At 40.1% G+C, this 25,667-nt stretch overlaps 1 protein-coding gene across 2 annotated transcripts in view; it reads right to left on the bottom strand.

Annotated features, from left to right (window-relative positions):
- Positions 1–304: 304 nt before the first annotated feature.
- PTN (pleiotrophin) overlaps positions 305–25,667 on the bottom strand; it is a 97,176-nt gene continuing 71,813 nt past the window's right edge. Inside the window, exons 2-5 of one of the 2 annotated variants that reach the window (XM_060020015.1) lie at positions 23,036–23,151; positions 21,979–22,152; positions 19,646–19,807; positions 305–1,049 (exon numbers count right to left, since the gene is read on the bottom strand). In XM_060020015.1, the coding sequence (XP_059875998.1) occupies positions 997–1,049; positions 19,646–19,807; positions 21,979–22,152; positions 23,036–23,150 (504 nt within the window). In that variant the 5' untranslated portion in view covers position 23,151 and the 3' untranslated portion in view covers positions 305–996. Of the gene's footprint in view, positions 1,053–19,645; positions 19,808–21,978; positions 22,153–23,035; positions 23,152–25,667 lie in introns of both variants that reach the window. The other variant, XM_060020014.1, reaches the window with a different exon arrangement.

Below are 25,667 nucleotides of genomic sequence, written 5' to 3' on the forward strand. Positions count from 1 at the left end.
ACTCTGCAAGCCCAAACTTATTCAATAGAAGAAGAGCATTTTTCTGTTCTTCCAAACACTAGACTACTTTGGAACTTTTGTTTCATTCAGTAGCACCAGTCTAACCTACTATATACTGATAGAAAGTTAGAATGTATATATAGTTACAGAGCTACATCTACAGCTACATCTATATAACATTTGTGCCCAAGAGTGATTTAATTAGCTTGTATGATCAATTCTCACTGCTAACAGGTCGGATGGGTGAGTGTAGGTGACAAAGGGAGAAGGGTTACAATATCAAATTATTGCACACAAAAGCATCTTTTTTTCAACATCACCTTGATTTATTTTCCTAGTCTTTTTTTTTTCCTCAGATGGAAAAATAATTTCATCAAGAAAACAAATATTTCTGCCAAAGCAAAATAATTTCATGTTTTAATGCTTTTCTTTTTAAACAAGTCAACATTGAACTAGGACATGCTCTGACCCCGCTCCCCTCATTTTGCTGACTAAATTTTTTTTAAATCCATTGGCAGAAAAAAAGATATTTTCCTCAAATAGGATGATCATATTTTATTGCTGCTTTGTTTAGTAGACATTTTTCTCAATTGGGAAAAAAAAGTCTAGGTGAAAAAATTACCTAACAAGAGAAGTAGTTTACATGGTCATAACATTGAAATTGCTGCCAAAAGAAAAAAAAATGTAAAAAAAGATTTAAAATGTAAAATATCACATAACTTCAAAAAACTTACCTCAGTTTTCTATCACTTATCATGTACTATAAGTCAACCTTCTAGATAGGATTATAGTCCTTTATTATAAGCCCTAGTTGTACTATGGTATACATTTTAAAAAAAGCTACTACAAAATTTTTCTTTTCTTTTTGTTTCTGCCTATTGTGTACTTAAGCTATAGATAATTTTTGAATAAAAAGCCTACGGTAGATATAAATGCAATAGTTAACTGATCCTGTTTGCTGATGTCCTTTTCATGGTCCACGGAAGGTGGCGTCTTTTAGTCCAGCATCTTCTCCTGTTTCTTGCCTTCCTTTTTCTTCTTCTTAGATTCTGCTGTGATTAAAAATAAAAGAAAGAGAAGAAAAAGCATTGCATTAGTAAGCTATGAGGGAGGGAGCCACTTGTCTTGTAAATGGCCAGGAATGAAATGATTAGATACATAGAAAAAGTACGCGTGTGTGTGTGTGTGTGTGTGTGTGTGTGTGTGTGTGTGTGTGTGTGTCTGCTTTTGTGCTTTTGCCAGGAGAATGCCTATGAGCATAGGCAGGAGTAATACAGCTTACCTCCCTGTGTGAACACATATAAATGCCTGTTATCTTACTGGTTGCCCCCATTTGATAAAGAACATACTGTCTGGGGTTCCTACTTAGAAAATACAAACACAGCCAGCATCTCTGAGAGAATAAGCCAGGTCACTGCTCAATGGAGAGCTACAAATGATTTCTTAGCCCCTCACTTCCCACATTCCCTTTCCATGGAGAGTTGATAAGCATTCTTTACTGACAAACATTTTCAAAGTGCTTCCACTCCTGATTTGCCCTCTGTTTATACATTTAGCCAGCTATTCATATACGAAGGACCACCTTTGAACCCACCAAACATGGAGCTTTGACACTACAGAGACTCCTAGCCTTGGATGAAGCAAGTGGAATGTACCAACCTGGACTAAACCAGGTGAGTAAAACTATGAGGATTTAAATCAAAAGACTTTATCATTTGCCATTCAGTCATCTGCCATCTCCCTTTTCCTAAGCACAGGAGAATACAGTATAGAATAGGACATGTCAGCTTTGGCTCCAAAGATAAGAATGGTCAGCATCACCAGGCTAGCGAGCGAAAGGATATTGCTAAATGTTGCTAAAATACTTCCTCCGTTTGGTCCACAATAGTGGCAGAAATGTATGGATTTGGGGCTGGAGCCAGACTGCTGGAGTTTAAATTCTGGCTCCATCACTAGTTACTATAAGACTCTGAGAAAGTTAATTTGTGTATCTGTGGCTCAGGTTCCTCACTTGTGAACGGGCATATGAATAGTACCACTTCGTAGGGTTCATATCCAAATTCAATGAGTTGTATAAAATCCACTGAGAACAGAACATGGCACAATGACATGTGCAAATAAAGGTAAGCAGTCATCATTAGTGTGTAATAGACTAAGAACAGGAGCTAATTTCTCTGTAAGATTAATACTCTTTGTCATCACCGAGACATGTGCACTGAGCAGGTTATTGAATGTGCTAAGCAACAGAGGAATATCAGGACGCAAACAGTGGCCAGTAGGGATTAGGGCTTTGTTCATCAGATCATAGGGCATGTGTCCAAGAGGGTCATAAGGCTTATGATGAGAGGGGACATGACACCAACCACAAATGGTGTACAAAACCCAGCTTATACTTAAATAGAGCTTGAGCTTTTTCCATTCTTACCAGCTCTTCAGATAAGTTCCAAAGTCCATCATATATTAGATGAAGTAGTATTTCTGTACAAAGTAACTGTCCTAAACTTCATTTACTCAAGCTTCAAGGGTGCAACATACACAACTAGGTCAGGAGTTGCTAAACTTTTGCTAAATTGCTGCTCACAAGCATTCATTTTGTTCATGTGTATCCTCACATTTTCCCCTCTCCATACTGAAGTAACAATTTTTTATTCTTTCTATTTTTACTTGTCATCATAAAAGTCTCCCTTTTTTTAACCTATTAAAGGTGAGATGACCAGAACCTCCAAGTTTAAAGATAGCTCTAAGGTCAAAGAAGGTTTTCTCTTCAATTTCTGGACAAATAATGTCTGAACATTTAATAATTCCCACTCTTTGGTTGACATTTGAAGTAACAGCTGTATATTAAAATGGCATCCTCAGGGAATAATCTAAGATGACAACTGAAATATAACTTTGATTTCCCTTGTCTGATTTTCTCCAGATCCCTTACTGGGGAAGCCTCAGTAATTTATAATCCTCTAGCTCTCCAGTAGAGTGGATGTTTGGGACAATAATTTGCATATTTTGGCTAGCATGTCCCTATTTCATATGTAAGTAAATGGATCCCATACCAATCAGGTGTTTGTAAAATTTTATTTCATAACACTTAAAGTTATTCTGAATATTGAACACTATTTGATCTGACTAATGTAGGTTGTTCATTTCAGGGAACACTTTGGGAATGGGAATCTCTCCTCAGTTCTCCTTGGTAAAGGCAAGAGCATATCCTCTCTCTGTTACCTGAGCCTGACATTTATTTTATATTCATCAATTAACAACTTGCTAAATACCAAGAAATCAACCAATTGCCATATAATCTGCATAATATCAATCAATTTATTTTTTTGATGCAACTGACAAGTCATCATGGCATTCCTTTGACACACTACACACCTTAAGTCCACTCTGGGTTCAATATAAATAGAAAAATGAGGAGTCCCAGTAAAAGGTAGTGGAAAGAGGAAGTTTGTATTTGCATAAGGTCAATTTGATTTCTCACATTGTGACTTTTACGTACATTTTACTGACAAACAAAATGAGCTTTGTCACTACTTGTCTCTGTGGTCTAAAAACTTGTGAACATCCTCTCAAGCTTTATCCTGTCTACATGAGGGTTTTTAAATGGTATCATGGAATCTATGATCAACAAAGAACTTAGGGCTTCCCTGGCGGCGCAGTGATTGAGAGTCCGCCTGCCGATGCAGGGGACACGGGTTCGTGCCCCGGTCCGGGAAGATCCCACATGCCGCGGAGCGGCTGGGCCCGTGAGCCATGGCCGCTGGGCCTGCGCGTCCGGAACCTGTGCTCCGCAATGGGAGAGGCCACAACAGTGAGAGGCCCGCGTACCGCAATTAAAAAAAAAAAAAAAAAAAAAGTAATACCAGCTTATATAGAAAATAAAGAAACATATGGTAAAGAAATTACCCATGGTTTCACAATATAGAGATAACACTTTTAGCAACAGGTTCTATTTATGTTTCCTTTCTATAAATATATGTAATATATAGTTTAAACTAGGAACATACTGACAGTTGATAAAGTATATTATACTAAAAGTTCTACTGTATTCGTTTTCATGCCACTGCATGTACTTTGAAACATGACCAAGTAGTATTCCTTTATGACATGCCCACCCTTATTTTTTGTAACCTTTCTTCTTTTGCTGCTCAGTTGGCGTGTCCCCACTTTCTGTTATTATGAATAATGGTGCAATGTGTGCTTTTACAGACGAATCATTGTATGTTAAAATTCTGCCTTAGTATAAATTATTAGAAGAGGATCTACTTGATCAAAGGGCAGAATGTTTTTAAAGCTCTAGGTATATACTGGCATATTTCTTTCTTGAAAGGAAGTACCAGTTTAAATTTTTATCAGCAACCTATATGAGTCGATCACAGCAAACTCGTTCTCAAAAGGCAAATAATCAAACAGGATGCATCATCTCTTTTCCATCTATTCACAGGCCCTTTTAGAAATAGGATTGCCATGTGGATGGTACAAGTAAACACCCACTCCCATATCCAATATTAGGGAAATATGGAAGAAATAAGGTTGTGAGTGAGCATTGAAAGACATCAGTTTAAAGATTTTTTTGAACACCTTGAGAGGAAATGTTATTCTATGAAGCAGAAGAGTTGAAAATTCTGGGATAAGCTAATCTCATTTTCTGAGGAGAATGTCTTGGTTTGATTTCTTTCTTTCACATGACCTATGGGGTAGACAGAAAACATAAAAAGAAAATTAAGAGATGAAAAGATTTGAGGGGCGCTTGAATTTTAACTGAGTCAACCTCTCTTTGCCACTGATTCAAATAAAATGGCTTTGGGTCATTAAATCGATGGGAGGAACTATTGATTAGACTAGGAAAAAGAGATCTGTACCTTCTAAGAGGTAGAATTCCTATATGAGGAAGCTATGAACACGCAGAAACGGACACTGAAGATTCAGAGGTCAAGAATTAGCAGCAGACAGGGACAGCGGGAGGCGCGCCGTGGAAAGCCCTAGAGCTGACCTGCGGCGACTCATCCAATAAATCACGAAAACTGAGTGAAGGAAAGGGATCCGATTACTGACAAACAGTAACATCGCAGTGTAAGTCAGTCCAAAATCTGGAGACCACCAACACCCTTTTAATGCTTCATGAACCTATTTAAAGGAACTCACCTGTATTTAAGAATTAGCTGCCTAGTCACCTGGAAATATCTGATTCCTTGCGCCATGCCAGCTGTGTCTCAGAACTGACAACGAGGCTTGCTGACTTGCAAATGCACAGCTCAGTGGCCCACCAGGGACCCAGGCACTAGACGGCTTGGCTTCCCGGCACGGCACCATTCATTAAACTTCCCGATACTAAGTGGCACGATACAGGAAGAACTTTCTAGATATTTAAAAATCAAAAGCATAATCTCTTAGATTTTTGTTCTTAAGATATTATTCTCGGATATGGTTCGGTCCAACATCTGTGTCATGATTTGTTGTTTCCTCTTCGATTTCTTATTCTGTAATGTCACTCGCTTCATTTCCTCTTTTAGGGACTCGATGCATTTACTTCTGGGATTAGGTATGGAATACATACCTACCTCTATACATACATATCCACCTGCATGCGGCTGCTACTCAGTGCTGCCCACGTGCTGACAGCTGTTCCTTCCCTCACTGCCCACCTTCCTTTCTGCTCATCAATTCTACTTCATAACAATACCTACAACTCCCTCCCAATTATCTGCCCTTCTACACATGTTTGCTTTCTGACATCAAGTAGATGTGCATAAAAAATAGTATACCTCTGTGCCTAGACACAAACAAAATATGTCTGGACTCTCTGAGGAACCTCTGTTCTGCCCCCATTTACTTAGAGAGGTGACTCGGCACTTAACTGCACAGCCTCCAAACAGCAAGTTCAGCCATGAGAGCAGCAGTGGGTTAATGTGGACCTAACGGAAGATTTCGTGGCGGTGAGGAAATTATTCCGTCAACCACCCAAAGCAAGCTTAGTAAAAGTCCCTAAGCATGTCAGTTATTTTCCAAAGCAACTCTCGCTGGATCAGTAGATGAAGCCCTTCTCCCTTCACCCAGAGACTCCTCTTTTCAGCCTCTTTCCCTCTTGTCTCTCCGTTTCCTTTTCTTTGAAGGAAAACGTTGGGATAACTATTGGCTTCTCCAACCCATCTAGGAAGGAATCATCTCTAGGACGTGCTTCCTTTATGCAGGAGACATGAGTGTGATGGGGTTACTCCCTGATCTGACCTATGTGCATGTGTGTACCAGGTAGAGAGTCACCAAGTCAAACCCCTCTTTTGAGCTCAGCACATTCACATTGTCCTTATGTATCAGCTACACCTATTCATGTGTTTGAAAACGTAAAAACAACGGAACATTTTTGTGGATTTTTCCTCTGAATTCACAAGAGAGAAGATCAGTGAAGAAAGGAATCAGAGTTGCTTCATCTGTACATCCTTTAATCCAGGGCTTTCTCACTTGTAGATAGTTACAGAAGGAAAACAAAAGGCTCTGTGCGTGTGTGTGTGTGTATGCGCACACGCATGTGTGTGTGTGTGTTTGCATTCGCTTTCGGCTGCTAAATTTTGTCTTTTTCAGCTTTGGCCAAAAAAAGTTTTTAAGTGCTAAATAACATTGAAGAGAGGCAAATATAGCTAAAGCGAGTGAAACTCTTCAAACAATGTGTGATTTTACATAGGTAGCTTTGGGAATGTAGGTTATGATTATGCCCGTATATTTGCGGGTACAATAGCACGCAAATCTGATACCCGTGTTAGAGACTCGGGGTATGTATGTGCTGTCACGCTTGGTGATACTGCTGGCCCTAACTCCGTCCCACGCCTCCCAGCTACTTTGCAGAACTCTAGAAGCTAGAATAGAGTGATATAATTAAATCCACGTCTCTCTCTCCCTCCCCCCCCCCTCTCTCTCCCTCCCTCTCTCTCTCTCTCTCTCTCTCTCCCTCCCTCTCTCTCTCTCTCTCTCTCTCTCCCTCCCTCTCTCTCTCTCTCTCTCTCTCTCTCTCTCTCTCACACACACACACACACACACACACACACACACAGCCTTAGATGGGGGAATGAATGTGTAGGTTTCTTCTGTTCAGCAAAGCATCTGCCCCTTCCTTAGTCCTAGGCCACTCTCAACACCTTACACTTCTTGACAGTGACTTCCCCACACACAGATTAACTGCCTTCTTCTACATCAAAAGCAGAAAAGAAGACCGCTTATTTCTAATATGATATTTAAATGTTTAAAAGCTTGTTTCTGCAATAATGAAGGCATAGGTAGAAAATTTACCTTATTATACAAATATTAAAATTTATATTGTAGCCCAAGTCAGAAATGAAATGTATCATTATAAACAATAAGTAATTCCCACTTAGCACATCGTTATTTTTCTATTACCATATCTGATGTTTAATATTATATAACTGGTGTTACTGGAAACTCAAATTATGATTTATGAAAAAGGGGAAAAGCTTGAACTCTAGAATATTTAAAAGCTTGGTAAGTACAGCTCAATAAATCATTTTTTATTCACTCTCAAATGACATTTTTTGGTATGTGTATATATATATATATATATAAGAATCAGTTGTTTTATATATATTATATATATTTTATATATATATTATATATTTATATATATAATATATATATATTTATATATATTATATATATATGAATCAGTCATTATGGGCTGAATTATGTCCCCCTCAAAAATTCATGTTAAATTCCTAACCCCAATACCTCAGAGTGTGAACATATTTGGAGACAAGGGTCTTTACAGAGGTAATTCAGTTAAAATGAGGTCATTGGAGTGGGCCCTAAGGAAATTTGGACACAGATATGCACACAGGGAAAACGATGTGAAGGCACAGGGAGAGGACAGCCATCTATGAACCAAGAAAAGAGGCCTGGAATAGACCCTTCCCTCATGGCGTTCAGATGGAACCAACCCTCCTGAAACCTTGATCTCAGACTTCTAGCCTCCAGAACTGTGAAAAAATTAATTTCTGTTGTTTACGGTACTTTGTTAATACAGCAGTGAACTAGACTTCACACTAGTTTTCATTTTTGTATATCCTTCGGATCACCCTCATTAGCTGTAGAGATGCAAAATATACGTGTTTATTCTTATGTTTTAAAAAAATCGGTTCCCCACATTTTAAATAACATCATTTGAATATGTGACTTTGCACTGCACAATCTAGGACTTGATGCCCATTAATGGTTTCACAATGCTCTCTGCATTAATCCACTCACCCGTCTCCACCCTTGGCCTCCAGATTTCCAGCAGGTGAGCTACGTTTCCCCATTACTTGATTCCTTCCACCCCCATCCACCCAACGCCCTGTCTACAGCAGCAGCAGCGGTTAGATCTGAGGAGATTCCTGTCGACTTCTCTACATTTTTTTAGACAGCAGCCTTCACAGCAGCTTAATTTATTACTCTTGTGCATCTGGGCAAAGACCTGAAAATAAAGTTGTCCTGTTTTCTGTGGAATGAAAATAATTCCTGCAATTATTTTTGCCTTGCGAAAGCGAGTGCTGTGAACGCGTGAGCCTGCGGCAAAGAGCTCTGGGCCTTGCCCCCTGTGTGACCCAGGAGGAGGACACCAGAAAAATGTTTACCTGCTCCCTGCTCTCTGGATTTCTGATGAGCTCTCTACAGATACTGTTCTTTCCTCCTGAAAAAGTCTTCTTTTCTCTTCCCTGTCTGTGCGCTGAGCAACAGCCAGCCCGCTTTGATTTCCCTGTAGGTTCCTGAAGGCTTTGCATCAGGACCGAGCTGGCTGGAGTCACGGAGAGCGTGCAGACTTATCTCTGCTAGCAGCACTTGTCACCAGGACACCGGCGCCATGGATCCTGGGGAAGCACCAGCATCTCTACGAATCTCACAGTGGAGAGAAGGTAGCCCTGAATCCAGCCCTGGGTCAAGCCTTGGAGGCCACTGAGTGTAACAGGGTGCATTGCACTGCTGTGTCTTACTCTGGAGGAACTCAACCCCTTTAGAGGACCCCAGCTTGAGAATTGCAGCACTAAAAGTTATCATTTGCTCCCATCCAATCATTACACAAAGACAAGCTTGAGTCAAAAATTATCTGACATGACTCAATCGTAAATGACCCCAAACACGCTTATACCGATGTTTTAGAATTATCGTTAAAACAAACAGAAACCAAAACTATTCATTTATTTTACAATACCCAAAGAGATCCCATAGGAGGCACTCAGTTTAGGAAGAACTGGTATAATAGAAAAGAACTCTGGACACAGTCCTGACTTTAAGTTCAAGCCTGACCCCTCACTGGCTAGTGACCTTGTGCAAGTTGCAACCTTAGTGTCCTCCTTTGTAAAATGCGAACCAAACTCCTTGGGGCTTTGGTGGGGACCAAGTGAGACAATGCATGCTAAGGGCTTAGCATAGTGCCTGTCACGTTGTAAATACTCAATAAATAGCAACTACTTTTGTGATGCTCAAGAAATGCTGATGATAATAGCTAAAACCTAAAACACAAAGCAAAAGTTAGAAAGGAGGAATGCAGAAGCTTCAGGGGGAAATAAAAAGAAGGTCTCTCAACCCAGTATCTAATTAGTGCAAACATTGTTCTGTTACGCAGCCTTCCTTGATGCTAATTATTACATAGCTGTTTTGTGTGTGCACAGCTAATGAGCCTCTGAGCATGGAATTTGCCAAGGGAGATGGAAGCAGACACACAGCATGAAGTAAACTCTACAAACATTTATAGTTCCTGGTCCTCACGTCTGTCCCAGCCATTAGAAACAAAAATTTTTTAATAAGGATGGGAGTAAAACACCCAGGCGACTCTTCTTCCGGGTGAGTGTCCTGTGCTTTAACTGTGATTTCTCTATGCATTTTTGGGCAGCCAATGAATGAATGATGTGCTCTAGCGAGCCAGACCAGGACAGTTTAGTTGGACACATCATTCATTCATCAAGTCGGTACTATACGTTGAGCTCCTCTCAGGGACTAGGGACATGAGATGTGGTAACTTGCAAAGGGGCATGGGTTGTGGCTCCTGACCTCAGGAGGTTCAGGGTAGGGCAAGGCAGACATGCACTCACGGCAGAGGCAGGGATGAAAGTCTTATCAGAGGAGCCAGCCCTCGGAGAAAAGGCAGCGACTCAAGGCTCGGGAAGGGCAGTCTGGCAAGTCTCATATTGATCTCTTTTCTAATCCTTGAACAAAACAAGCTCTTTTTGGCCTCAGGACTTTGAACTTCCCCTTGTTTCATTTAGAACATTAGTATGGCTAGCTGCTCTATGTCTTCAAGTCCAAGTTCAAAAGTTACCTCTCAAAGGAGCTTTCCCCAGTTACTCTGTCTAACTTAGCCCCCTTCCCTTTTGGTCACTCTGACAGTTGGCTCTTTAGATTTTAAGACCACTTACTCTAATATGTAGTTCTAATTTTAATTACTAGTTATTTATTTTGGTCACTATTATCTACCCACCACCACCACTAGAACATAGCAGTAAGAGGGAAGGAAACTTGTTTAATATCAGTAGCACCTAACATACAACCTTTACCACTGTAGGCTCTTAATAGATTTTATAAATAAATGAATAAATTGGAAACAATGCCAAAGGACAGCATGCTGCTCTCTTTCATAGCCTTTGTACTCTGAGCAGTACATTGGAATTTATCCTCCTGATTTTCCTATTGCACTATAGGTCCATATAGGTCACTGATTTATCCCTGGTGCTAACTCTAGCCTATAGAACCCACTCCATAAATACTTGCTCAATGAACGAGCTGGGTTTTACAGAATGAAATGTATGAAGTATAGAAGAAGGAGAACAAGTTCCAGGTTTCTGTAACCATAGGTGCAGAGAAATGGACATCTAAGAGTTCATGGCCCGTTCGGCCGTCGCTGGGAGTTTGATGTGGCTGAGGCAGAGTATACGGGCAATGCCGGGAACAAGGATCCAGCAGGGGCCAAACTGGATGATCACGTCCTGCTAACGAGCCAGGATCTGATTCTGTTGCTGGTGGAAGTGAGGATAAAAGAGGGATTTTAGGAAGAATAAGTGGGTCTGAAATTCATTACCTTTCTTAGTTAAGAAACTGAGATGCCCATGTTGAATAGACACAGGGGTAGGAGCTGTACATAATGCAGGAGATCTAGAGTCAGGCTGCCTTGTATTTAAGTCCTGGCCCCTCTGCCTATTAGCTGTATCACCTTACGCTAGGCATCTCACTTCTCTAAGCCATAGTTTCCTTATACATAAAATTGGGGATGATCATAATAACTGTTTCACAGAGTTTTTGTGAATATTCAATGACACAGTGTATGAGCAATGTACCCAGCTATAATCAAAACCTACTAGGCTCTCATGAAATATTAACTATAATTACTATCATTGTAATCACCATAATTCTTTTGCCTGAAAAGCTGCTGAGGGAAACGCCCACCTCAAGAAATCCATTTGGAAGGAAGGAAACAGTCTGAAAAATATTGCACATTTATCAGGCATTTTTACATAAATGACTTCATCTTTACAATAGTGCTATGAGATATTCATTGAAGACTTTAGTTTACAGAAGACAAAACAGATATTCTAATAAGAAAGTTGCAGAATTAGATTTTCTCACTTCAAGAACAGTATCATGGATGGGAAATAAAATAGACATTCAAAGATTTCCACAAGCAGAATAAAAAAGAAATGAAAACCTTGAGGCCAAACTGAATAAGAGTGTTTCCCTCTGATCAAAAAGAACAAAATCCCCATAAGATGCCCCAGGCTGCCTCTTTCTGGTCAAACGCAAGGGCAGCAGCCATCAACCCCATCAGGGGTCTTAGAGGGGAGGGAGCACGTTCCAGGCTGGCCTACAGTGGGATTCTGTGCCTTCACCTCTCTCAACACAGTTAAAAGTCTCTCAGCCTAGCAAAGCTCATCCACAGAGGGCTGCATGCTCATTCCCAAGGGATGTCAGAGCCCAGAAAATAGAAAGAAATGTTGGGGAGCATCTTTTATCTTTAAAAGAACTAACAAAGAATCTACTTAGCGGGAGAGAATTGAGAATGCTGGGAATATCACTTTACTGACCCCCTTTCCCATTTAATGATCAGTTGCTAAACGCTGTGTCCTGCACACAGCTGAATCTCACACTTAAATGGTTGCTGTCCTTTTGATCTTCAAAGATGAATTGCCAAACCTGAGAGGGCTAGGAAATCATCCAAAAAGAGAGAGCAGCGACATGGCAAAACTTCTAGAAATAGCAGGGAAGAACTAAAAGGAATTAGGGTTATCGAGAGCAGGCAAGTTTAACAAGGACTTGGTACCAGCAGAGCATGAATTGGTGGACAGGACAGCAAGAGGGATTAACACTGTTGCCTGGACCACCGGTGCACAGACGTCCATCCATGTGCTTCTCCCTCTGCCCACCCCAGAAACCATTTGTGAATACCCTTCTGTCAGGCAAACTTGGAAGCAGATATATGCCAAGCTGGCCTGTCAGTATCAAAAGGAGTTTCACAATACTTCACAGTATTTATGTATCTTGTTTATAAAGCAACTAATAATTTCCAGGTCAATGATAGCTCAAGATTCTAGAACGGTCCAAGATGATCATTAGCCTGTATCATTTGTGGCACCTATAGGAAAAATCTCAGTTCACCTAGGTGCCTTCCACACAAGCCCCCACCTGGGCCTCATCTTTGACTCTGCACTCTGGTGATCGCTACCAGCAGCCCGCTCCCCTGGGCTGTACCTGCTCCCACAGACAGCACTGCCTGCAGGACCACAGCTTCCCCACAGAAGGGCCCATCCTGAGTCCCATTCAGCTCGGCCATCTTCTAATTCTACAGTGAGTCCATCCTCCAGGGGGACCACTGAGAAACACTTGTGGCTTGGAGAACAGTTATTTGCCCTCCAAAGGGTTCTCTGCTCTGATCTTTGATATAGCACTGTCAGCCCAGACTGGCCACAGCTCAGTTATTCCTGTGCATTATTTTCAAACTGAAAAGACTGAAATGACTCAACAAAGAATGACTGGTGGTTCCAAGAAGGAAAGACCTAACTCTCTCTACAGCTGGGTACTCAACTGGTCCAATATGATTACTCCGGGCAGCTTTCTCTCCAAGAAATGTCATCAGTGCCTCTTCTAGCCCCACAGGAGAGAGGGGTAGGTCTGATGATATACTCCAACACATACTCCCTGAAGGATCACTTACTAAAGAGCAATTCAAATCCCTTTCAGCTTCTTACAGGCACAGTTTGGAAAGTTATAGACATTTCCCAGATGCTCTTACAACAGAATTTTATATGTGACCTACTTTCTACCATGCAGGCACTCTTAAATGAGTCTTAGAGGGAGAAGTGAACAAGTAGAAAATAAGGCCAAATTTGGGGATATTGGACATTTTGGCAAGAAAAGAGGTGGACGTGTCTGGTTTTAGGGGTACAGGGAAGGTGAAGTTTCCAGTGTCCAATTCTTAGTATTATATGTGCTGAGCAGTGGGTAATTTCAGCAAGAGGGTCTCTGCTATATCAGTCACGTATGGTGTGATTAGACATTTCTCTTGAATCTTTTGCCTTCTCTGCTGTATTGATGGATCCAAGTCAAATCCTCTGGCCCTTGTAGAGATTCTGTGAGCGATATAATACTCTTCAATCAACCCCTTTCTGCTTCATTAGTTAGAAAAGATCTTGCTGCGGCTAAAAACTCTGACAGGTACGGGATTTTCTTAATGAAAAATTTAAATTAATGCTCTCAATCTCTTTTCCTAAGAAATTAAAATCTCAAGAGCCCACACAATTGCTCACCAATTTCTCCCTGCCGGATTCTGGCAGCAATTAAGCAAATTCCAGTTGTAACCTTTCAGTCAATCAATGACCTTCCCCAGAGCAATCTGTCCCCATCCCCAGGAAATCTACATTCCAATTTTGCATCTTTCAATTCTTATGTCTACATTAGAATATCAGTAGTCTCCCTTCTTCTGTGTATATAATATAGAAGTGAAAGACTAAAACCTCTCTTCAGATTAAGTGGGATTCCAACACAAGAGAACCTTTAGATAAGGATTTCCAAACTGATATCTGGTATCACTGAAAGTGTGGACCAAGGCTAGAGAATAGAGTTTGTACAATATTGACACAGCCATAGGAAGGACCACTTCTTTACCTCAAAAGGTAATGCTGTTAGAATGGAGTGTAATGAATTTTAAGACAATTTTTAACCAAAGCAAGTGAGATATTTAGTAATTTCCCAAAGTTTAGATGGCAATTCTAGATATTAAGCGCCTCCTCTCCCCAAGCATGTCTTTTTGTTTCCCAGTACTTTATTTTATTTTAATTGGAGTATAATTGTTTTACAATGTTGTGTTAGTTTCTGCTATACGATGAAATGAATCAGCTCTATGTATACATATCTCCCCTCCCTCTTGGACCTCCCTCCCATTCCCCCCCCACCATCCCGTCCATATAGGTCATCACAGAGTACTGAGCTGAGCTCCCTGTGCTATACTGCAGGTTCCCACTAGCTATCTGTTTTACACATGGTAGTGTATTTATGTCAAAACTAATCTCCCAATTCATCCCACCCTCCCCCTCTCCCCCTGTGTCCATGCGTCAGTTCTCTCCTCTCCCCAAGCAAGTCTTTTAATCTTTTAGCCTTGTTAATAATCAAGTCACAACGATTATCCCCCAAGGGGGATGTTGTCCCATCTTTCCTCAATTTCATGCTGGGTTGTCACAGCCTTACCAACATCTTTCTATTCCATTCTAAAATTTAAAAAGCATGTTTTTCACACTGAAAATCATGCAGTTTGCATATTGATCCACTACCATTTCCCAAAACAAGAGGCCAGTAACTGAGCAAAAGAGTTTTATAAAACAAAAAAAAAAAACAGACAAAAAAATCCCAGAACCTGATGATGTGTTTCATGAGAAGGATAATGATGTGTGGCGAAAAAAAGGTACATGCTAGCTATAAGGTCGGTGACTGGGTTTAAAAAGGCAGAATAATGATGTCAAAAGAGCACAAAGCCTGGAACTGATTCTGCTACTCAACAATAGGGGGACTTGGATGAATCACTGATTTTTTTTGTCCTCACTTGTTACATGAGGGTCCCATCAATCACAGGCAAGGTCCCCAGATGCTCTACCATGTAATGAGTCTAGGAATTGAGATTTATCTAATACTACCAGAGTTTCATGAGTTTGTAAAACCTAGTGGCAGCACAGTGCGATTGAAAAGGCAGTGGGTCTTCTGAGTCAGTCTGACTTTGAATTTGAATCCTGGTTTCAACACTTACAAGCTGTGAAACCTCGGGCAAGTTGCTTAACCTCTCTGAGCCTGTGTTTTCTTATATATAAAGTAGGATAAATAAAATACACTACATAGTGTTGCTTTGAAGCTTAAATTAAGCTTCAAGTTAAATTAACTGATGAGGTAAAAAGGAAAGAAATTGGGTGATTTGTAGAGACGTGGATGGACCTTGAGACTGGCCTTCAGAGTGAAGTAAGTCAGAAAGAGAAAAACAAATATCGTATATTAACGCATATATGTGGAATCTAGAAGAATGGTACAGATGAACTGGTTTGCAAGGAGGAAATAGAGACACAGAAGTAAAGAATAAACGTATGGACACAAAGGGGTGAAGGAGGGGTGGGATGAATTGGGAGATTGGGATTGACATATATGCACTAAGACGTATAAAATAGATCCCTAATGAGAACCCACTGTATAGCACAGAGAACTCCACTTCGCTGTACAGTAGAAACTAACACAACATTGTAAAACAACTATATCCCAATAAAAGAAATAATAAAATAAAATAAATTAAATGATGAGGAGTGCCTATGACAGTGCCCGAGTCAAAATTAGCGGGTTCCCTACCTCCCTCTGTCTTTTTCATGTCCTGAGCTAAAATAGGAGAAAGCATTGATGACTTATTCTTTCCTGAATAAAGGAAGAAACTAATTTATTATTGTATAACTTTGAGAAAAATTTGCTTAAATGACTTCTTTACTACAGCTTCCACCAGTCTTTGGTGGATCTAGTGTACAAAACCTTTTTCTCCTCTCTTAGCATTTATTTATTTTACAAATATTTATTCAGCACTTAACTATGTGCTGCTCCGTGTTCTAAGCAAAAGGGATACAGTGGAGAACAAAATAGACCAGGTCCCCATCCTCCTGAAACTTATGCTCTGGGAGATGTCTTTCATAACAGTTTTAGAAATAATGTCCTAGAAATTGTCGTCTTCCATTTGGGCATCATCCTGCACGTCAGTACTGGGCTTTACAAACCTCACCTTCTCCTCTTTCAAAGGAAAATAAACTCATGGAGGTTACCTTATACTCATATGAGATTAAGTGAGAAATCTGCAGGGTATAAAAGAGAACATGAATTTAGAGTCAACCAAATGTGGACTCTGTCATTTATTAGAGACGTAACCCTGGGCAAATATTGAATAAATTAACCAGGGTTCCTCAGTTTCCTTCATACCACTATTTACTTGCAAGGAAATATGGAATTTTTATGAGATAATATATGTAAAACACTTAAAGCAAAGCGTGAGATTAGAAACAGAACAATACTAATCATAATAGAGATTCCATCTTATTACTTGTTTTTCCATTGATCAGAAATAAAGGAGCTATCTTAAGTGCAGAAGTTCACACAGGGAAAGCTGTAATATCCATTCATGATTATTTGAGAAAAATGGTATAAATATATATGAAACCCACACATGCCACCTGTTACATTTTACTTAAACCAGGAAACATATGTCATGGAAAGTGTGAGTGAATCCCATTAAGAAAATCTTCTATCTGACATGTCTCCCTAGCTCAACTCGTAGGATAAGATATTCTTTGTGCAGAGTTCCTGGTGCCAAAACAGGATTCATAGAACCCTCCACTGTTGAGAGGGAAAAGGTTAGTTTTAACAAAGGTATGTTATGCACAAAAAGAAGAGTACATTTTAATGACCTACGAAATGCATAACTGGTAATGTTGTGAAATACAGACCTCAGGGTAATTCCATTTTCAATTAATTATCTACCTTAATTTTTGACATAAAAAATTACAGACTGTCTACACGCTTGAAATATTTTTACCACTATTTTTCAAGCCTGAATCAGACTTTTAACCTTCATTACATATCACTAAATGGGAAATGTAAAACGGTGAACTATTTACCAGTCCAATTAAAAAGGAGCCACACTTAATGTGTTTATCAAATATCCTGAGGAGTCTTTTTTAATCACGTTCCCATTTTGTCCGATATATTCCAAGCTTTTCAACATTCTCCATGTTCACCCAGCCCCACCATCAGCCACCACCTGCTTAATCACGATCCCATTTTTTTCCTCCCCATCCATTAAGCTGCAGTTTCTCTCACCGCAGGAGAGAACAAGGATGGCATGTGTGCTTGTGTGTGTGTGTGTGTGTGTGTGTGTGTCTATGAATTTCACACTAGAGCAGTAAGTCTGAATTTTAGTTGACACTGAAATCTCCTAAAGAACATTTTAATTTTCAAAATGACTGATGCTGATTTAGTTGGTCTGGGTTACACTTGGGTACTGGGACTTTTATAAGTTCCCATAGAAAATTGTGTGTGCAGCCCAGGTTGAGAACCACTGGACTGGAACATAGAGACGTCTTCAATCCCTTTTCTTTTCCCACTCTATATTTATGCTGAAGATGTTGGTTCTCTGACTAGGTTAAAAATCAATTACTTTGAAAACTGTATCTGTTAGTTCTTCCACTTTGGGGACTATCTCACTGAGTAGATAAGGCCACTGATTTCCATTAGATCTGTATAGTTGCCTCCAGATGAGTGACATTTGTACAGCTGGCACACGAACTCAGTGCACTGACCCTAGCCCCACGTCATGCCTTCCAAATATGCACTACAATCAGCAGAGGCTTCCATGCTCTGGAAAGAGCAGCCTGAATCCTAGACATTCACCTGCAGGTCCACCCTGCTTCTAGCCATCCTGAAGTTGGAGGTAACCATTTCTATGGACCACCTCATCAGAGGCTAAAAGAGTGAGGCCTGTGAAAGGGGTCCTTCCTGACCATCAGTGGCAAGTCAGCCAATCCTCCCCAGTTTCTGGGGATATTCTTATATTCATTTATTATGGATTTCATCTTCATTTTTCTGAGTTTCTCCTTATAATTAATCTAGCTCGTATGAATTTTCAGGTCCATTTTAGAATCAAAAATGAGCAAAGGCCAAGGAGATATTTTAATGCAGAGTTCACTGAGGCCCACTGTATTCATTTGCTAGGGCTGCCATACACCGAACCAAAGAGTACGTGGCTTAAATAATAGAAATTGATTTTCTCACAGTTCTGGAGGCTAGAAGTCCAAAATCGAGATGTCAGCAGGGCTGATTTCTTCTGAGGCCTTGCTCACTGGCTTGTAGATGGCTGTCTTCTCCCTGTGTCTTCACATGGTCTTCCTTGTGTGTCCGTATGTGTCCTAATCTCCTCTTCTTATATGCCAGTCATATTGGAATAGGCCCACCCGTATGACTTCATTTAACTTGAATCTCCTCTTTAAAGGCTCTATCTCCACATACAGTCACATTCTGAGGTGCTGTGGGTTAGGACTTCAACATTTGAATTTGGGGGGAAATAACTCAGCCCATACAACAATGAAATAAAAGAGTTTAACACCTCTTTGTCTTCCCTCAGCTGGGATTCTATTCGTATGAAACCATGGCCGTGATAATTGGTTTGGTTTACTTTCTCCAGCATGAGAGCAGAGTCTGACTGTCTGGGAATGGATAGAAAGATAGCTCTGTGTAATTCTGAAATTCCATGATAAATGTAGATGGTAAGCTAATCTAACTAAACAAATATGAAGGCTCTGAAAAAAATATTAGAAATACAGCGCCTATCAAGTTATGTGGTAGAAAAAGGAAAAAATATAAAATAATTTAACTGATTTCATGAAAACTATATATGTTGATAATCTAGGAGAGCCTTGATTTTTCATTTTCAGCCTCTTGATCTTTCTAAGTTTGTCCATACTTGTCAGGATGTAGTCCTGATTTAGGGCTTGAAATATATAGTCACCATGCAGCTGTCTTAATTGGCCTGTTTTGCTAAGTTGTTTATTTGTGCAAGGAGACTGTTCCTATCCCCCCATCTGTGCAGAGGACTTCAATTTGAATTCATCAATTGCCTACTGAAAAGTACTTGCACGATGCTCAATATATGAGCCTTTCTCAGTCTCCTTCTAAAGGTAATTCACCCAAGATTTCCTTCTGGAGTTTGCACATCTGAAGATCCTGCCTGAGTCCGTCAATCCACTCAGATTAAAATTATGGTTCAGGGGCTTCCCTGGTGGCACAGTGGTTGAGAATCTGCCTGCTAATGCAGGGGACACGGGTTCGAGCCCTGGTCTGGGAGGATCCCACATGCCGCGGAGCAACTAGGCCTGTGAGCCACAAGTACTGAGCCTGCGCGTCTGGAGCCTGTGCTCCGCAACAAGAGAGGCCGCGATAGTGAGGCCCGCGCACCGCGATGAAGAGTGGCCCCTGCTTGCCACAACTAGAGAAAGCCCTCGCACAGAAACGAAGACCCAACACAGCAAAAATAAATTAATTAATTAATAAAGTCCTACCCCCAACATCTTCTTTAAAAAAAAAAAAAAATTATGGTTCAAAGGCAGGAACCTACCTTGAGGTTTGGGCTTAGTCAGTTTGCCACAGGGCTTGGAGATGGTGACTGTCTTCTGACAGTCAGCGTTGTGGAGGGCTCGCTTCAGGCTTCCAGTTCTGGTCTTCAAGGCCGTATTCAGATCACATTCTCCCCAGGCCTGGAACTGGTATTTGCACTCCGCTAGAGGCAGGGTAGGACCAAACAGAAATCTGTGAGTTCCTCTTGGAGTGCCATGAAGATAGACACTTTTGTTAACTTTTTGTAGTGAGGTAATTGTAGGTTCATATGCAAGAAATAATACAGAGAGATCCCATATACCCTGCACCCAGTTTCCCTCAGTGGTGATATCCTGCATAGCTATAGTCCAATAGCGCCACCAGGAAATTGACATGGACACAGTCCATAGATGTTATTTAGGTTTCCCCAGTTTCACCTGCACTCATTTGTGTATATGTACGTGTGCACATTTAATCCTCTGTGACTTTATCACATGTGTAGGTAAGAGTGAGTACCCCCACCGTTAGTATTCAAACAACTTCTAACACAAGGGTCCCTCGGGTTATCCTTTTACAGTCAGAACTTAACTTTCTTCTTCCTTTCCTACCTCCTTAACCCTTGGCAATTACTAATCTGTTCTCCACCTCTGTAATTGTGTCATTTTACGCATGTTATATAAACGGAATCATACAGTATGTAATCTTTTGAGACTGGCTTGTTTTGCTCAGCAAAATTTCCTGAAGGTCCATCCAAGTTGTATTAATCAATAGTCTGTTCCTTTCATTGTTGAGGAATCCTCCATGGTATGGATGTACCCCAGTTTGTTTAACCATTCACCAGTTGAAAGATTATCTGGGTCATTCCCAACTTTTGGTAACCGCTAAAGCTGCTATATACGTTCATGTATAGGTTTTTATAAGAACATAAATTTCCATTTCTCTAGGATAAATGCCTAAGAGTGAAACCACTGCATGGTATGGTAAACACAAGTTCAGTTTTGTGAAAAACTGCCATACTCTTTGCCAGTGTGGCTCTACTATTCTGTCTTCCCATCACCAATGTATGAGTGATCTAGTTTCTCTGCATCCTCGCTAGCAATTGATGTTATTTCTAATTGTAGCCGTTCTGATAGGTGTGTAGTATATAGTGATGTCTCTTGGTTTTCATTTGTATTTTCCTAATGGAGAAAAGATGGTGAACATCTTTTCAGGTGTTTATTTGCCACCTATATATCCTCTTCAGTAAAATGTTTGTTCATGTCTTTTGCCCACTTTCTAATTGGATTGTTAGTTTTGAGAGCTCTTTATATATTCTAGGTATAAGACCTTTAAGACACACTTTTTAGGACATTTTGCGTGTAGTTCTTTAGGGTACCCATATAGAATTTAAGATCAAATGTATCTGAATTTCACCATGCCTTTATAGAATTTACCTCCATTCATAAAAAGTTATAACCCCAAAGGTTGTAGAGAATGAAAAAGATATAGTACGTATATTCATTATCCTTCTCCATTGATCAATAGGCTAAAGCACATTTCTGTAAACCAGTGAGAATATTTGGGGCATTGTGTCCCACTATGGCTGAGAAAGACAAAGAATCTAGAATGTGAAAAAACAGGCAATTTGGGTGTTCAGTGGTGGGTTTAAAGTTGGAAGTGTGAAAGATTCCTTCTCAAATAAGGAGATGAGGTCAGCATGAAACTGGCAATAGTCAGTGAGAGAAAATCTGTGAAAAGTGGCTCATAGTAGCCCTGCTGGATCTGGTAAGTAAATCTATGAACCAGTGTGGAGAGTGGGGAGGGAAAAAATAGAGAGAGAGGGCCTGGAAGTAACAGAAAGAGATCTGGAGGAGGAGGAGAATAAGTAAGAAAAGAGGAAGGGAAGATCAAAGGAATCTAAAAATAGAAGAAGGAAAGAGAACACTGCTAGGAGGGATCAAGGGCATATTTTCTGTCCCTTTTGGTAAGATAGTGGCCTCAGTCAGGGACTATTCTGACACGCCCACCGAAAGGAAACATGCAGCAATATCCGGAGATATTTTCAGTTGGTGCAGTTGGTGAGGTGGGGAGTGCCACAAGAAACTAGTGGGTAGAAGTCAGAGATGCAGTTAATTATCCTACAATGCACAGGACAGCCCTCCCTCCAGGACAAAAAACTGTCTGGCCCCAAATTCTGGTAGAATTGAAAATGAGGGACCTGGGGTTAGGCGAGATGCTTGGTTATTTTGCATCTGATAAAATAAACTTGTTAAAATAATAAATAGAGTCAACCTCAAAAAGATGCTTGATGGAAGAATGACAGAATTATCTCAGGGTGGACAACTAAATGACTAGGACAGAAGGGGTGGGGTTTACCTCCAAATTGCTTTTTCCAGTTGCAGGGGATCTTACATCTCTGGGTCTTCATGGTTTGTTTACACTCAACTCCGGTCCGGGTGCCCTCCCGGGTGCCCAGCCCACAGTCCCCACTGGTGGGCACACACACACTCCACTGCCATTCTCCACAGTCAGACTTCTTCACTTTCTTTTCTGAAAGGGCGGAAGGAAAAACAATCAACGTCCAGAAAACTCTTTAACTGCTAGATATAACCAAGTTAATTCCTGAGCTCCATACTTGCATGGTTGTGCTTTTAACCTCTATCTTCAGTGTCCAGTAAAGAGTAGGAACTCGATAGGTGTTAGCTGAATGGTTGAATCAACCAATGACCAAGAGAATGGAGAAAGAAACCTAAGGAGCTAGAACTAATATTCATTTAACTCTTACTATGTGCCAGGGACTGTGCTAAGTGATTTGCTGACATCTCCTTTTAGAAGCAAACATTTCTGAAAAAGAGAAGATGATCCAAGTCAGTTAAACCTAAAAAATGATAAAATATTCTTTGAGAAGTAACAGTTGTCAGATTAGCCATTTCAATGCATGTCAGCGTTCCTTTCTCTGTCTTATAGGTGGAATAGCATAAATTAAATGTGGTGGACCACAGATGTAATAGACTCTCAGCTCCACAGCCTCCTTATGACATTGCGAGTGACACAGAAAAGGTGCTTTATCCTCCCTAAGCTTCAGTTTCCTCCTTTGTAAATATGAGATAAAACAAAACTTGCTTGCCGGACTCTTTTTGAGGAAGAGTGTCAACATAAGTAAAACACTTGATTCCTGGTCAATTTTCTGTATGTTGTAGCTGTTAATATGATCATTATTATTTCAGTCAATAGTTAATGATCACCACCTATACTTCAGGACTTAGAGTGGGGGGCGGAATCAGAGGGGATGTCACTTAGGTTCCTCTAAATACTTGGAAGGAAGGAAGTGGGGAAGAAAGGAAGAAAGAAAAGGAGGGAGGGAGGGAAGGAGGGAAGGATTAGATGGATGTTAATCAGTGAAGAGCTTTGTGTTCATAACCGTATTGCTTACCTGGTTTCTCTTTCTTTCCTGCTTCAGCAGTATCCACAGCTGCTAAAATGAAGATAAATGCCAGGAAGGCAGCTGCAAATTTCCGACGCTGCTGCAGGTACTGTTGAGTCTGCATTCTAGGAACAAACAGAGAGACAGAAGAAGGTGGCATCAACCTAAGTAACTATATATAGTCATCCTTATAACTCCCGACAGTTCGCAAAAACAGCCATGGTGTTGTAGCGCACGTGGATAATCTGAATGGACACGGTGAATGGATTACCTGTGCAGGTATATGTTTGCTGTTATCTTCAGAGGCATCAGTAATGACCAACATCTCAGATTTTTTTTATCGTTTCCATCATCATGATTATCTTATCATCATAGTTCTATTATTCATTGGTCCACTGAAGAGTAAAGCCCAGAACAGAAGAAGAGCTAGCACACCTTCGATCTATAGCAAAAACACTTCTAAACTCACATGTGCTGAAAATCCACTAAATTCTAGGATGGAATGAAGAGTTTACACTTACTCATAATTTGAAATTCTCCACATTTGATATGAATAAAAATCCCAGGATAACAATATGAAGACTCCCTTAGAACTTAAAGTCATTTGCGACAGCCTAGTGTCAGTATGATTGCCTTGCTGAGCAAACTTGGGAAGTCTCAGTTCAAGCCCCAGGACAGCCCACTTCTCGAAGCTACACCAAGTCACTGGCTGCAGCAACTCACCTGGAAGCCCTTTATCTCTATCTGGTATGTTCATGGTGTTTTATACTTCATATAAAAATGACAGGAATAACATATGGTCATTAACTCTGAGAATTTTTCTTCCAGAAGTATAGATTATATAAACTGTTTAGATAATTTTACATTCTCATGAATGTAAACAATGAAACATCACACATATAAGGGATTGAGATCACTCTATTCTGCAATTTGCTTTTCCTCATTCAAACACATCTATGAAATGATGTCCTTGTCCGTGAATTTTTCCCCCTTTCTGTGACATTGGAAATGCTATCCCTTATTAGTGTTTTTTTAATTGATGACTCTAGATTCCATTGTATGGATGAAGCATATTTCATCTATCAGTTAAAGTTAGTATTTTGGTCATTTGGTCCTTTCAATGAATCTTACATCCTAAATAGCTACTCAGCATCTCCATTACTTTCTAAAATCTAAAATGAGGTGTTTTGTTCTTCCTCTTAATGCTAAATTTTTATAACTATACTTCACTGATGGTCAGACAGAAGAGTTCCTACTGATGCGGAGACTTTTCCTATGACTCTCATTGGACATGAACTATATGAGAAGCCGATCTGGATGTACTGGTTGGCAAGCCTTCTCAGAGCTGAGTACCCTGGTGCACCTACACTGCTATACATATATGACTTAGCCATGCGTCATTTACAATTATTAGGTGTAATGTGAACCAAGGTGAAGGTCTTCTGTTGTTTTCTCCAAAGGCTGTCCAAGAACATACTCGCAGTGACTAACCACTTTGGTGGCAGAAACTTTTCATCTGAACTTTCTTAAAGGGTAAGTTAACTTTTAAATTCAGAACTTTAAAAATTTAACGTATTTCTTTCCAAGTTGGAATACACCTTTATGTTTCACAATTACCTTTGAATACCTGAAATATTTAGATTGTGAATTAGATGAGAATTCAGAAATTTCCATCATGAAAGCACAGCTCTTGAGAGAACTTTCTGGCCAAGCAATGGAGAGATGCTTGCAGAGCCTTGTAAAGAAATGTCACTGAGGAAGCATGGCCACTTGGCAGAAACAGAAAGAACTCTTCCATAAATAACACACACACACAGAGTTATTAATAGAAAGGTGCTATTGCTGGCTATTTTAACCTCAGCATTTCTAGCCTGACATTGCTAAGTTCTTACTTTTATAATTATTTCCAAAAAGCTTTCTCTCAATCAAGTTAAATTCACTCAATTTCAAGAAAAAAAAATCCCACATGGGCCAGAATTTCCTGACCAAAAATTTCTTTTGAGTCATAGAATGGTCTATTAAACAAGTGATCTTAACTATAGTGGGAGCAGAGAGGAAGGAAGGAGACAGGAATTGGGATGAGAGCTGGTAGAACGGAAGTGCACTCTAGTCTATGTTATTTCTCCTATTGATTCAGAAAAATTCGGAATCTTAATTAGTGGGCAAGCGGTTAATTTCAGCTTTTAGATGTTCTAAAGAAAAATGCATGCAATTCCATGCGTACAGGGAAAATGTGTAAAGTATGTGATCAGCAATAGGTGTGAGTTGGAGAATCTTCTCAACCTCTTTTCCCTTCCCTCCTGTTTTGCCTACCATTCTGTTTAAGCCTCTATTTTGATAGCTTAAGATTTTTTGGGGTAGAGCAAATGAAAAAATGGTTATTTAAAAGAGGAGAATAAGGGAGTTTAGAAAAGAGATGACTCAAATTATCCAAAAGCCCAAGTAGCATGCTGGTGCCTTGGTACCGTGGCAAAACCTTGGGTAATTAAACATGTGTAGATAACAGTTTCCCTTGCTTGTGGTATTTGCATAGTTGATTATTTGTCCTTAGCATCAAGCAAAGGCAAAAGCATCTGTATATGGTTTAACCCTGCCTGCTATCCAACAGTTGCTAGATGAGCATGGAGGCAAGAACATTGAC

The sequence above is a fragment of the Delphinus delphis genome, chromosome 9 (genome assembly GCF_949987515.2).
Source record: "Delphinus delphis chromosome 9, mDelDel1.2, whole genome shotgun sequence".
NCBI classification, from domain to species: Eukaryota; Metazoa; Chordata; class Mammalia; order Artiodactyla; family Delphinidae; genus Delphinus; species Delphinus delphis.